Source organism: Eretmochelys imbricata, chromosome 26 (genome assembly GCF_965152235.1).
Source record: "Eretmochelys imbricata isolate rEreImb1 chromosome 26, rEreImb1.hap1, whole genome shotgun sequence".
Classification (NCBI taxonomy): domain Eukaryota; kingdom Metazoa; phylum Chordata; order Testudines; family Cheloniidae; genus Eretmochelys; species Eretmochelys imbricata.
In genome coordinates, this window is record NC_135597.1 from 15,702,322 (window position 1) to 15,717,278 (window position 14,957).

Here is a 14,957-nt window from a genome sequence, read left to right on the forward strand (position 1 = left end):
AGAGAGGAGGAATGCATGCTCCTCAGAGAGGGGACCGACCTGAACAGACAAAGGTTTTGAGAGGGGAAAAGAGGTAGGGATCCCTGTAATGCCAACAGCAGACACAGATTTTCCAGATCGGGGAACCTCAGGCAAGTCAGTGGTGCGGATTGTAGAAAGAGAAGCTCCAGTATCAACAAGGAAAGGGAGAGAGAGATCATTTACAGTCAGGACACATTCTCCAGTAGGGGACAGAGGTAATAAGGGAGCTAAACTTTGTGAGGTTCCCCAGCATCCTGTCATTGTTGGGGTGAAAAATAGGGTTGGGGATCAGCTGGAGGAACCAGCGGGGGGTTCACTTGATTTCCCATACAATTATTAGGTCATCTTGGACACTCTTTTTTCCAGTGTCCAGGCTGTTTACAGTAATTACAAACCCCAGTTAATCCAGCCCCCCGCCCCCTTCCGCAACCCCGTCCCTGTCCCCGGTGTGGTCTGCTTAGTCCCGAATAATGCTGTATCTGCAGAGCCATTAACTTTTGGGAGGACTGTTCCTCCTTTCCTTTTAAAGTGCGGTGGCAATGCTCTGCTATTGCCATCAATTTGTCCATGGTTTCAGTCTCCCATCCCACACTTATTCGTTTGAACATGCTGCCTGTGGCAGGGAGAAGACCATCAACAAATGCATGTGCCAAGGCCCCCTGCCCATTTACATCGGGCTCTTGTATTCCTGAATGTTGTAGGAAAATATCAGTTAGCCGGGACCTATAGTCGCCTGGGCTTTCTCCTTGCCCTTGCTTACAGCAAGGTATTGCTGTCCAGTTTGTTTTAGGAGACCACACTTTGGGAATGGCTTGATGCAGGCGCTTCCAAAGAGCCATACACCGGTCTCTGTATGCCGAATCTGGGCCAGTACTTTTTATGGTTGAGTGGCCAGCTGAGGCACGCCAGTCTGCGGCAGCCAACCATTTTTCATAATAACTGGCAGGAGCTAACAATTTACACAATTAGAGGAGATCTGTCTCAGAGGGTTCATAGGTTTCACAGATTAACAGAAACTCCTCAGCAAATTTGACAGAGTTTTCCTGTGGTTTGGGAAAACTTTTAATTATAGACAAAAGTTCCGTACGAGTCCAGGACTTATAATCCCATATGGACTCACTTTCTCCCATCTTAAGGACTCCTAAGGGTGCCACAACAGTTTGATCAGAGTCTCTCATTAACCTCCCATCAGGTTCTCTTTTCCAAGAAGAGATGTCAAGAGAATCTTTGCAGACTGCTTTGGATTTCTTCTTCATAATATTTTGCAGAGCTGCGAGGCCAATGAGGGTATCTTCTTCACTTTCATTATCTGTAGTCACTGAAGATTTTTCCTTTTCTGATTTCTTATTTGCACAGGAGTATGGTGGGGGTCGGGTTTATAGAATCATAGAATCATAGAATATCAGGGTTGGAAGGGACCTCTGGAGGTCATCTAGTCCAAAGCAGGACCAATCCCCGATTTTTGCCCCGATCCCTAAATGGCCCCCTCAAGGATTGAACTCACAACCCTAGGTTTAGCAGGCCAATGCTTTGATCCGGATCATTGCACAGGACTGGGCAAAGGGGAGCGCTCGGACTAGTGGTGGGAGAGACTGCATCCAATTGAACTGTTAGTTTTTTGATAGAATTTTTAAGAGAGGTGAGTTTTGACTCAGTCCATCTATGATTTGCCTCTTCCCACCACTGCATGAAGCAGTCTACTTCTCCTCTCTCCAATTTGGTTTTTGGGAGGATGAGTTTGCTTTTTAAAGCGTCCACTCGATCCTTGTCCCAAGAACCTAACAGTGGCCACTGTAATTTGGGGTTCTCTAGAGCTAATTTGGACCATTTTTCAAGAAACCTACAAGAGTCCAGACCCCTCCTAAAATACATAAAATAAGCTGGAGTTCCCTTAGGGAACTGTTCTACCTTAGACTTCTGATTACCCATCCAGGAGGACTTCACACAGCACTCACACAAGAAGGAAATTCGGGCTCAGCAGAGCGGTACCCGGTGCAACACACAGAAAGGAGCCCACAGGCTACTGCCTCAACTGCCCTTGCTTTCACACCAGGGGTTATACCCAAGGCGTGGTGCAGCTGCAGCTGTGCAGATTCCACTTATTCAGACCGTGGGGATGGGGACCCCTTGGTCAGCCAGTCTCCGGACAGAGATGGCTCCCAGATTCACACACACACCACGGGGAAGACGGATAGACACAAAGACAAGACAGTCCTCAAACCGGTTAAAGCACAAAAATAATAAATTACCTGAGACGTCTGATTCCAGAAGCTGGATCCAAAGACCCCTACCCGAACAGAGTGGGAACCAACAAGTTCAAAGGCGTAGACTGCGCTGCTGCTGTGTACCTTTCTGTCTTGTGGAGGATCGCTTGGACTAAGCGTCCAGGCACCGGCTTCCACGATCATCTTGCAAGGCAGTCAGGGATCACACAGCCTCAGTGAAGCCGCTTGCCATCTCGGTGGAACCTCCAAATTGTCAAAGTTTGACTCAGACTCACAGTTTATCAGACCACTCTGTTTTATTAGCAAAGCTGCTCTGCTAATACTTAGAAGTGAGCCCCCCGAGTGGGGCTTGTGTCTCTTAATTTATACAGTTTTTTGGAGAACAAGTTACAGAGAAGTTACAGACAAAAGAAGAAAAAGATTTTAGTCACCACCCTTCGAGATCCCTGAGACCAGTCACGTATCTTCAATTACCTGCCACCCTTAACAATCTCCTTTAACAGCTTCCAGTTAACTTAACTAATTGCCCTTCACACCTTCCATTCTGATGCCTGCTTCTTAGACGTGCTGGCTCTATCTTAATTGCTTCTCCATTCAAAAGCTAACTGTCCCTACATGTTTCAGAGTAACAGCCGTGTTAGTCTGTATTCGCAAAAAGAATAGGAGTACTTGTGGCACCTTAGAGACTAACCAATTTATTTGAGCATGAGCTTTCGTGAGCTACAGCTCACTTCATCGGATTCATTTCCACAGTATGCATCCGATGAAGTGAGCTGTAGCTCACGAAAGCTCATGCTCAAATAAATTGGTTAGTCTCTAAGGTGCCACAAGTACTCCTTTTCTTTTTGTCCCTACATGTGCTCCCTCAGATAGTTTGTAACATGTTTTGGCATGCCCTCTCATATACAATGTATCCAGCATGTCCCCTTATACAACGTTATACTTATACAATGTTATACTTCCACACCTGAAAGGGGGTTCCAAAGAGGATGGAGCTCAGCTCTTCTCAGTGGTGGCAGATGACAAAACAAGGAGTAATGGTCTCAAGTTGCAGTGTGGGAGGTTTAGGTTGGATATTAGGAAAAACTTTTTTACTAGGAGGGTGGTGAAACACTGGAATGTGTTACCTAGGGAGGTGGTGAAATCTCCTTCCCTAGAAGTTTTTAAGGTCAGGCTTGACAAAGCCCTGGCTGGGATGATTTAGTTGGGGATCGGTCCTGCTTTGAGCAGGGGGTTGGACTAGATGACCTCCTGAGGTCCCTTCCAACCCTGATGTTCTATGATTTGGTAAGCTGTCTCCTCAGCAGTGAGCTGCTCAATACGCTCTCTACGAGTCCTTCCTCTCTCTCAGAAGCCTCTCTTTTTAATTCAGAATTCTTTTCCTTTTCCAGAAATCAAATGTCTGCTGGTTTCTGTTCATGCTGAAGTTGCAATTTATTTGCTGCCTTTTGCATTCTAATTGCTTCTGCAGCATCAGGTAAGGGCTGTGCTCCTGCCTTCTGATGACTGGCTATTAACAGATCTCTCAGTTCTTGATTTGTAGCTTTCTTTTTAAAGCTTATCTCCTTTTCTGAACACAAATCTTCCAGGGCTTTTTTGTCAGGACCCTCATATGCTCTTTGCTCACTCACTGCAAGTGCTCTTTAACCAACCAAACTCTCAATTCCAAAATTCAACTTGGATAGTGTGGGGTTCTGACCCAAAGCTTAACTGACCTGTGGAGCCAAGCAGGACTATGCCACTGTAACAATGCTGCCCTTGGTGGGACCCAACTGAGAGTGCCAATTCAGGACAAATTGCTTAGAGCAGAGCAGTTACAGCACAAGGCTGGGGTTCCTTTGCACACCAAGGCAAACCAAACCAGCCAGACAGAGAAGACTTTGGTTTTACCCCATTGGCCAACCATAAGTCATACAAGCAATTCCCCTAGACACTCCAGTTTCCCAGTATTATCACTGGTGCCACTCATTATGGGGACGAATGGTTACGAAAACCAATACCCCAGTAAAAGAAAAAGGTTCTCCAGATCCCAAAGGACCAAGCCCCAGACCCAGGTCAATATACAAATCAGATCTTACCCACAAATCACACTGTTGCCCATCCTTTAGAATCTAAAATCTAAAGGTTTATTATTCATAAAAGGAAAAAGATACAGATGAGAGCTAGAATTGGTTACATGGAATCAATGACATACAGTGATGGCAAAGTTCTTGGTTCAGGCTTGTAGCAGTGATGGAATAAACTGCAGGTTCAAATCAAGTCTCTGGAGAACATCCACAGCTGGGATAGGTCATTCAGTCCTTTGTTCAGAGCTTCAGTTTGTAGCAAGCTTCCTCCAAGGGTATGAAGCAGGATTCAAGACAAAATGGAGATGAGGCAGCTGCCTTTTATAGTCTCTTCCAGGTGGAAGGACACCCCTTTGTTCTTACTGTGGAAAATTACAGCAGAAAGATGGAGCTCGGAGTCACATGGGCAAGTCACATGTCCATGCATGACTCAGTTTACAGGCCAACGCCATTGTTTACCTGTTAGTTTGAATGTTCCCATGAAAGCTCAGATATGGATTGGAGTCTCCCAAAGTCCACTGTCAGTTAAGTGTTTCTTGATTGGGCACTTACTGAGAATAGTCCCTTCTCAAGAAGCTGACCAAATGCTTCACTGAGGCTACTTAGAATCAGAACAGATAGCTAATATTCATAACTTCAACTACAAAAATGATACACCATATAGATAGCATAATCATAATTAGCAAATCATAACCTCTCCATAGACTCCTTATATGACAGCCTTTGTACAATATTTGCTGCAAATATATAACAGTGGTTGCAACAATGATCTATACGGTCACAGGTTATGTCAGTAACGTCACACAGCTACAAGGATTAAGCATCAAGAATCGCTTTCTTGAGGTCCAGCTTAAAGGCTACAAGCAAAACAAAAGCACCTGGGGTTAGCACAGAGGAATCCACAAGCCATAACGAAATAAAAGGAATAAACCTAACCGTGTTTTCCTAAACATTTCCTGATCTACTTACATATTTGGGGTTTTAAATGAGTAGTTTGTAGGTATGATACTGATGATTTTTTCATACCTGGTCTAAGTTTCTTACAGCATAGCTGCTACCTGGCCACCTCTCCCCGGAGAGCAAACACAGACAAAAGGGGAGTCTTGTTTCCATTTTAAAAAGTTCTAGCCTTTCCATTGGCTCTTTTGGCCAGGTGCTCACTCACTTCCTTTTACCTATGAATAGCAGGGAGACTTTTTAACCCTTTACAGGTAACACAATTAGAGAACAGCTACTAAGAGGAATTTTATAGCTACTGGCTGGCTGGGTGTCCATAAAAGGGAGCTACCCTCCACCCCTTTTCATTTATCACTGAGGTGTTGCATTTGGATTGCTTTATGGGTTTCATGTTACCCTGAAATGTTAGGGAATACATTCAAAAAGGGCAGGATGGCAGCCCAATTACACAGCCCACATCTGCACAGAGTCCTGTGCTCGGGCAGAGACCCACGGTAGAGTCCCCATCCGCTTTTCAGTTCTTTGGCTTGTTGAGCCAGACTGGGGGTGCTGTGTGAAGCACTTTGTTCATTCCTTTGTCTCTTGGGTCATCTTGAGAGATCTCCAAGAAGCTTGCATGGAGATCCTCCATGACCCTCTCTGCTAGGGAATGCAGTCTTGTTTCTTCCCCCACCATAGTGCCACAGCAGCAAACAGGTGAGCGGCATAAACTGGGTACTCTGGCTTTGTTACCCACACCAGAATCACCACGGCCTGTAAACCAGTGCCAATATATACTACACTTGCCTTATGGCCGTACCCAGGTAGGGATGCCCAATGTTTACAGCTTCCATACCACAGAACACTCCCACCGCCCCGTCTGGCCATTCTCACCATGGTTTAAGCTGCCCAGAGGACAATTAAGAAGGACCAATGCTAGAGAGAGCTATCGCTGCAGGAAAGACAATACGATCAACGGGAAACACACCAGGACAAACTGGGTTTGCTCAGGCAACAAAGCCAAATATTGCACTCAAACGAATGTTCAGTTCAGGATGGCCACTAAGGTGCCGTTAGGGTTCGGTTCTGAGCAGGCCAGGGCAGGTGTTTTGGGTTCAGACAGAAGACATACTGCCTATCCTGTCCCAGCATCACCCAGAACGGGCCCCTAGAAGATGCAGCCAATCCTTTTAATCCTGCCTGCTGGGCCCTGATTGACTTGTGACAGAGGAGGAAATATTCTGTAAGATTTTTATGAGCTATTTGTGTGACTGTGCCTGTCATCTTGGCCTCGTCGTCCACGGCGGGGGGTGGGGGTGGGGTGGTTAATTTGCTCCCTAGTACTTCGGAGATCTGGTGTTCGAGACATGTAGTCACATCTGTGTCCACATATCTAAAACCTACAACAGTACCTTGTGGCCATCCTGAATTGAACATTCGTTTGACTGCTGTAAGGTCAGGCACTGGACACCACACTGCCTCCCGTGAACTACATCTTCCAACTCACTCACGGATCCTAGTGGACTCTTAGCCATGCAGTACCCATGCTGGATTGAACCCATTCCTTTGCAGGACCCCCCCCCCAACCTCCACGTGACAATTTTCTGCCTGTACAGTTCCAACCCTGCGCTTCCTATAAGCTAGTCCTCTTCTTGTTCCTTCCAGGCTGGTGCCTGTGTAATTCCACCCCGTCTGCATTTAGGCCATTCAGAATTTATAGCAGAGCCTCTTCTGGGCCACGTGTACTTCACAAGTCTGCACCAGCCCCTGTTGACTTTAACTGGGCCACACACCCTCCCCGGTCCTGGTCAACGTCCCTCGCCAGGAAGATCAAGATCAGAGTTTCTCAGCCAAGCAGCTTTGCCTGCGTCAATAAAACCTTGGGAAGAGCTTCCAAAATGGAGCCCCACCCCCCTTCTGGTTTGGCTCCAAGTGTCCAGGAATAGTCTACCCTGGGCCAGCTGGTTGGACTCTGGCAGGGTATGACAACAGCAGGAAAATCAGTGAGCAACAAGCAGCTTTCCAGACTAGGAACACCTTAACTCTGACCCCACGCTCCCCTGCTAGCAGGCGGCAGAGCAATAGCAGAGATGGTATAGGATCTAGGAGCCCTGCAGACAGGAGCCAGGCGCCCTGGCCGGTAGCAGCAGCCTCGAACCCGCAGCTCCCCCGTTGTGAACAGGGGGTTACAGCCACTAAACCAACCCGCCAGGCACCGAGCTTACTGGACGCATGCTCACCACGCTCAGGAGCTAACAGTTGATACGCATGCGCGACGCCCTCCCTCAACAGGTTTAGGGGTGGGGCTGAAGGACGCTCCGCATCCCCGCGCGCCCGCGCGCACCCGTACCTGTGGCGTGTGGGTGCGTGACTGGTGGTTGTACGCTGCGCATGCTCAGAGCCCTTCTCCCAGGCATGGCGCTTGCGCAGTTCTCCTCCAGGGCCGGGCATCCGAGTGAATGCGCATGCGCGTCGTCTTCAATCCCCAGGGAGCCGTGGCAGCGCATGCGCGGTAGGTCGGGAGAGGGAGTGGGGCTGTCCATGGTCGGCGGCGGTGGGGAGTGGGTGCCCGGGATGCTGCGGACAGTGGCAGCCTTGGTGCTGCTGGCGCAGCTGGCAGGCCGGGGGGCGCATGCGCTCTACTTCCACATTGGGGAGACCGAGAAGCGCTGCTTCATCGAGGAGATCCCGGACGAGACCATGGTGATCGGTGAGGGGGGGCAGGGCGATGGGGAGGGGGGCGAGACCAACCGGCGGGGGAGGTAGGGCGATGGGGGAGGGGGGCGAGACCAACTGGCGGGTGGGGGAGGTAGGGCGATGGGGGAGGGGGGCGAGACCAACCGGCGGGAGGAGTGGGGGAGGCAGGGCGATGGGTAGGGGGGGGGCGAGACCAGCTGGCGGGGGGAGGCAGGGCGATGGGGGAGGGGGGCAAGACCAACCGGCGGGAGGGGTGGGGGAGGCAGGGCGATGGGGGGGGCGAGACCAGCTGGTGGGGGGAGGCAGGGCGATGGGGGAGGAGGGCGAGACCAACCGGCGGGGGGAGCGGGGGAGCAGGGCGATGGGGGGGGGGGCGAGACCAACCGGCGGGAGGAGTGGCGGAGGCAGGGCGATGGGGAGGGGGGCGAGACCAACCGGCGGGGGAGGCGGGGCGAGACCAGCTGGTGGGGGAGCAGGGCGATGGGGGAGGGGGGCGAGACCAGCCGGCGGGGGGGGGCGGGGGAGCAGGGCGATGGGGGAGGGGGGCGAGACCAGCGGGGGGGGGGGAGGCAGGGCGATGGGTGGGGGGGCGAGACCAGCCGGCGGGGGGAGGCAGGGCGATGGTGGAGAAGGGCGAGACCAGCCGGCGGGAGGGGTGGGGGAGGCAGGGCGATGGGTGGGGGGGGCGAGACCAGCTGGCGGGGGGAGGCAGGGCGATGGGGGAGGAGGGCGAGACCAGCCGGCGGGGGGAGGCAGGGGGCTTGACACGAGGCAGGGAGGTGGGCGGGGGGCTGGGTTTGATGTGGGATGGGGTGGTTGGCGTGATGGGCAGCAGGGGGTGAGAGGGCAGTGGGGGTGGAGTAGCACAGGGCAGTGCAGGATAAGGGAGTTGGGGGTGGGGTCAGGGCTAGCTGGGGGTATGACAGCAGCCCCCCGCCCTGATCCCCGTCTCTGGCGTGCAGGGAATTACCGCACGCAGCTGTGGGACAAGCAGTCAGAGTCGTTCCTGCCCTCCACGCCGGGGCTGGGCATGCACGTGGAAGTGAAGGATCCTGATGGAAAGGTAATGCTGCTGGTGGGCGCAGGGCTGGGGGTGGCAGCGCCCCGTGCCTGGACTCGCCCTGCTGCTTTGGGCAGAGCCCAGTTATCCTGCACCGGGGCATCTTTGTGTGCCCTCTCCCTTCCTCCTGCCCAGATCCTGGTGCCTCCCTTTGGTAAGGCCTTTGGGGCCAGATCTCAGGGGCTGCAGGCTTTGTTGGCCCAGGGTTTCCCTTGCCCTAGGAAAGTGACATCAGCAGCATGCTGGCACTGTGGGGTGGGATGGTGGGTCTTGCTTGGCACTCACAGCTCTGTCGCTGGTGGTTCCAGGTGGTTCTGTCCCGGCAGTATGGCTCAGAGGGCCGCTTCACCTTCACCTCGCACACCCCAGGCGAGCACCAGATCTGCCTGCACTCCAACTCCACGCGCATGGCGCTCTTCGCAGGTGGCAAGCTGGTAAGAGAATCCCCCAGTGCTTCACCCGACCTCTGCCTCTGAACCCGGCGGGGTGGGGGCTTAGGGTGCAGGTTGTCCGTTTCTTCTGGGAAAGCAGTTGGAACACTGCCTGTTGGCCGAGAGGAAGGGCTGTCTGCCTAACGTGCCTGACTGGGATTCCTGGGCTCCAATCCTGGCTCTGCCACTCTCTCCCAGGATGATCACCATGGGCCATTGCCTGCCCTCTTTGTGCCTCAGTTTCTCCAGCTATAGCACAGGGGTAATGCCTACTGCTTGTGGGAAGGTGAAGTGGGTCTCTCTGATATGTGTAAAGTGCCCTCAGATGCTGAGGGAGGGGGCCGGGGGTGTGTGGAAGCTGAAAGACAGATTCTTTGGGGCCTGAACCTGTAACCGCGTGTGCTGTGTTGCTGGGAGCCCCGTGCCTCTGACCCCATGTGTCCCATGTGCAGCGCGTGCACCTGGACATCCAGGTTGGAGAGCACACCAACAACTACCCCGAGATTGCAGCGAAGGACAAGCTGACAGAGCTGCAGCTCCGAGCCCGGCAGCTGCTGGACCAAGTGGAGCAGATCCAGAAGGAGCAGAACTACCAAAGGGTAAGGGGCTTGGGGTACGTGGATGTGGGGCTCTTGAGGGTTCCTGAGGTGACTGTCCATTCTCCCCATAATCCTCTCCAAAGAGTTCAGGGCTGTAAGACCTGCTTGCTGAGTGCTGGTTTGCATTCTTGGAATCTGCATAGGGCTGGGACAGGGAACCGTGGCAGGAAAGCCATCCCAGTGGCAGAGAGGGCTCATCAGGGGACGTACAGGCTGAAAACACACACTTGGCCTCATGTTCTGCCAAAGGGGCAATACAAGATGTGCTTCAGGTTGTGGCTGGGTGAGGGGGGATTTGTGAGGAGTGGGGGTGTCATGAGGCAGCTGGGCATAGGATGTCCATGGCCACCTTCTCTGCTTCACCTGATCCTGGTCTGTGTCACACCTGGGACCATTGGGGACTGAGTGGGTTGGTGCCTGCCTAATCTGGAAGCTGTTGGCAGGGGATGTAAGTGTGCGTGTGGGAGACCTGCCCGGTTTGGAAGCCATTGGTGGGGGGCAGTAAGTGTGGGTGTGTGCCTGCTTGTGGACGTGAAGAGGGCGCCATACGCTGGCTGCGCAGTAGCAGGGGTCTTGATCCCCTTTAGAGCAAGATGGAGAGGGGCCTGCCAACAGGGGGTGGCATTGTGCCTGGGAGGCAGGGATTGAGGAGGATTCCCAACCCACTCTGACTCCTCTTCCCATGTGCTCCCTGCACAGTACCGGGAGGAGCGGTTCCGCATGACCAGTGAGAGCACCAACCAGCGGGTGCTGTGGTGGTCCATCGCCCAGACCATCATCCTCATCCTCACCGGCATCTGGCAAATGAGACACCTCAAGAGCTTCTTCGAGGCCAAGAAACTGGTTTAATCCCCTACCTTTCCAATCGCCACTGCAGCGCCCTCCACTCCCCCACACTGGCATGCCCCTCGCTGCCCCTCCCCCTCTGGGCATAGGTAGGCACTGAATTGCACTGGAACTGGGAAGCACGGGTACCTGCTGGCTGTCACACCACCGTGCTCCCAAGCCCCTGGGGGGCCATGATTAGCCAGCCTGGCCACCAGGCATCTTGCTGTGTTGCCAGCAGACAGACAGGAGGAGGCCAGATCCTGGCTGTCTCGCTGACTCCAGCAGGTGCCTCTGGTGCTTCGCCAGCTGGGGCTAGCAGCCCCTCCTGGGGCTTGGCACTGATCTGCCCTGCTACTGACAGGGCATCAGGGGTGTGCCAGCCTGGGCAGAGGCCGCTCTGTCCTCGCACACGAGTGCCATCGGTGCTGCTCTCCCTCCAGTTGCTGGGGCTCTGCTGCCCTGTCCTTTACCCCCCTGGCACCTGTTTCGCTCTGGTTCATCCCACCTGTGGTCGATAGCTGAGGCATTCGGGAGTGGGGTGCGTTTGGTCGGCGGCTCTGCACCCAGTGTGTGTGTTTCAGCCCTTGGGTGCGAGGAGAGGTGAGGGGCAGCCGCTATTTTGTACCAGAATCTATTTTGATAACTGCAGCCCAAGACAGTGGCCCGGCCTCTTCTTTCCCCTGGTGCCCTGCCCCTTACCTGCAGGGGAGGCCAGACCCCACCTCCTCTCTCCCCTTCATCTGCTCCAGTCCCCCATAGGAGACCAGAGATGCTCTGACTGGCCAGGAGCGCTCAGGAAGGGAGAGCTGAATTTAGCCCTCTGGGGCCGGCTAAATGCCAGGCTGTATCGGCCTGTCTTGCCCCCCAGCACATGACCTGTTCAGTTCTGTCTGAGATCCCAGGCTCCACGCACCCTCCCTCAGCTGGATCTATTCAGGGGGTGAAATACATTGTGGTGGGTGCTTTGCCAGCTTTGTTGCATGGCAGGGGGAAGCGGCTGGTGCCAGTGGACACCCCCATCCCTTTTGGTATTTATGGTGGTGAAGGCAGATTGATGTGGGGCTGCCCTGGTATAGTTAAGATGCAGTAAATCTGAAATGCAGTTTGTTGTTTTCTCCTTCCCCCATGGTACTACCAAATTGGGTTGGTTCTGTCTGGGCCCAGCCTCCGTGTTGCAGGGAGAATTCATAACAGATGTTCTTTGTTACAATTTTGGAGTGAAATAAAACCTCTTCTAGTAACTCCTGTGCTGGGGGATGGTTATTGGACTAGGGCCGGTTTCTGAGCTCTCTGTCTGGCTGCTTCTACTGGTGGGGAAATGGGGGAGATCCTAGAAAAATAACCCCAGTAAATTCTTTGGGGAGGCCCATGTGTACAGTGCCTAGCACCGAGCCCCACCCCAACATGCTGTGAAGAAAATGGATCTAGGTTTTGTAAAGATGGTGTTGTTTTCAAAGATGTGAGATTCAGGTGACAGTGAACAAGAACACAGGGAGCAAATGGTTACAGACGCAACACAATCATAACCTGCTTTCTAGAGCCTCCCACCAGCTTAACTTCCTCTCTAGAGAAGTTTCTCTCACCCAAAGCCCTCTGCAGCATTTCAGCCAAGGTTGGCTGAGCCAGTTTTCATGAATGTAATCGTGCTGTCTGTTTACTTCCCAGGTGGGGAATGTTCTTTGCCTTCTAGAAATCCCCCCCCCACGTTAGTTGTCTTTGCTTATGGACAGGATAATCTCCCTTTGCCACCGGGCTTGCGTGCTCCATTCCTGTTGAGGTCACATCTGTTTGTTAACATTTGAGTGTGTTTAGCTGGGCACCCATTGCATTAGCTTCCAATGCTTTAATTACATCCTAGTCCTGCTTTTCACCTCTGCCAGTGACTCATACTTTGCTGCAGACTCTGAGAACATATTTTCAGCCTATGTACATAACTCCTTAGGGGCTAGCCGGGCGTACATTTCATGCCGATGCTAAGGAGCAGCGTGACCCTGGCTTTCATATGAAACTGCACCTGACATCTGTTGGTGAACCAGCATGTACAGACCAGTCAGGATATACCTGTAACCCCCTTGTCAGTGCCATTACGAAGGTCTTGAGTCACAACGGGAGCTATTCTGAGCTCAACAGCTGGCCCATAAAGCATATGGGAAGAGAGGGGAGATGCCTGTGCTCACCTACGGACGTGACCCCTGAATGTAGATACACTTGCAGCCACCGTGACCCCAAGTGTGAATCACTCATAACTGATGCACAGTAAGAACAGCAAAGAGGGTACGTGGTGAGGTACATGCTAGAGTACATCCTCCCCTTGAGGGGGATCATTGTCTGGTGTTTCCTGTGGGGTCCTGCAGGGATCAGTTCTTGGCTCTGGGCAGTTTCATATTTTTATCAATGACCTGGAAAAGAGAATAAAATCACTGCTGAAGTTTGCAGGTGCCCCAAAGGGTGGGGGAGTGGTGAGTAATGAAGAGGACAGGTCACTGGTACAGAGCCAACTGGATTGCTTGGTAAGCTGGACACAAGCAATACACATTTTAATATGAGTGAATATAAAGTCCTACATCTAGCGACAAAGAATGCAGGTCATACTTACGTGACAGGGGATTCCATCCTGGGAAGCAGTGACTGAAAAGGACTTCGGGGGCATGGTGGAAAATCAGCTGAACATGAGCTCCCAGTGGCACACTGGGGCCAAAAGAGCTAATGTGATCCTGGGATGAATAAACATCTGGAGCACAGAGCACTGGTGCGAGCACTGCTGGAATCCAGCGCCCAGTTCTGGTGCCCACAGTTCAAGAAAGATGGTGATTAATTGGAGCGGGGTCAGAGAAGAGCCAAGACATTGATTAAAGGATTAGAAAACCTGCTTTGTAATGATAGACTCAAGGAGCTCAATCTATTTAGCTCAACAACGAGAAGGCTAAGGGATGATTGGATCATAGTCTATAAGCATCTACATGGGGAACAAATTCAATGGGGCTTGTCCATCCAGCAGGGAAAGATGTAACAGTGCAAGGGTTGGAAGTTGAAGCTAGACAAATTCAGACTGGAAATAAGATGCGCATTTTTAATGAAGAGGATAATTAACCACTAGAACAATTTCCTAAGGGTCATGGTGCATTCTCCATCACCGGCAATGTTTAAATCCAGACTGGATGTGTTTCTACAAGATCTGCTCTATTTCAAACAGGAATTAATTCGGGGAAGTGTTAGGGCCTGGGTTATGCGGGGGTCAGCCTAGCTGCTCACATTGGTTCCTTCTGGCTTTGAAATCTACAAAGCAGTGGGGGGCCCTGATCTCTAATAGCATTTGGGTACTGCCACAAAACAAGTAAACTAGTTGTAAAATGGCCTGGATCCACCTGGAGTCAGCCCCTGGTGCCTAAGAACCATGAGTCTGGCCCCAGCTTAACCAAAAGAACCAACTCTGAGCATTTTTCTTCGCCCTCATATCTCTGAGCCGTTAGGCAAGGCATTGTTAGGGGGCTTATTCCTTCACTCACTTACTTCCCTGGTCCTTCTCGCATGAACAGAGAGCAACAATACCTGAAGTCCAAAGGTGCAAACAATTCGATGTTTATTGGGGTGAACTTCCAGCAAGCATGATTCCAGTTTCCTTCCTTAGTATCCTCCTTCCCAGCTCTGACACCACAGAGCCTTACGCCTGTGTCCCTGTTCCCATTCCTACCCTTAGCCAAACATGATTCTAACTTCCTTACTCCCATTCCCTGTTCCCATTTCCCTCTTTAGCAAAACATTATTCCAATTTTCTTACCCCCATTCCCTGTTCCCATCTCCCTTACCCACATGCCCATGCCCACCCACACCCACTCACTTCCTCATTGACTACAGATTATATAGTAAAACTTGAGTTCTGCTTAGCTATACCTTAACCAATCATTTTCCTGAAATTTAACTAACCAATCCTAACATATTGTAACATGATTATGTAACCAATTATATCCCACCACCTCAATTAGTTTACACCCAGCAAAATTAATTATACAGCAGACAGGAACAATCACAGAACCAGACAGAGATTATACAGACAGACAACAGCAAAGTGGGAACTACAATGACAAGACAATACA

The 14,957-nt window shown here is 51.8% G+C and overlaps 1 protein-coding gene across 1 annotated transcript; it reads left to right on the forward strand.

The window, feature by feature from the left end:
* Window positions 1-7,639: 7,639 nt before the first annotated feature.
* TMED4 (transmembrane p24 trafficking protein 4) lies at window positions 7,640-12,104 on the forward strand. Its single transcript, XM_077805836.1, has 5 exons — window positions 7,640-7,958; window positions 8,908-9,008; window positions 9,314-9,439; window positions 9,889-10,035; window positions 10,735-12,104. Exons 1-5 carry the CDS (start codon window positions 7,640-7,642, stop codon window positions 10,882-10,884), a joined length of 843 nt encoding a protein of 280 aa, XP_077661962.1. The 3' UTR covers window positions 10,885-12,104.
* Window positions 12,105-14,957: the final 2,853 nt, after the last annotated feature.

Coding starts and splice junctions, on each gene's coding strand:
- TMED4 (XM_077805836.1), top strand. CDS start 7,640: ATGCTCAGAGCCCTTCTCCCAGGCATGGCGCTTGCGCAGTTCTCCTCC. Junction 7,959..8,907: donor GGACGAGACCATGGTGATCG/GTGAGGGGGGGC, acceptor TCTGGCGTGCAG/GGAATTACCGCACGCAGCTG. Junction 9,009..9,313: donor TGAAGGATCCTGATGGAAAG/GTAATGCTGCTG, acceptor TGGTGGTTCCAG/GTGGTTCTGTCCCGGCAGTA.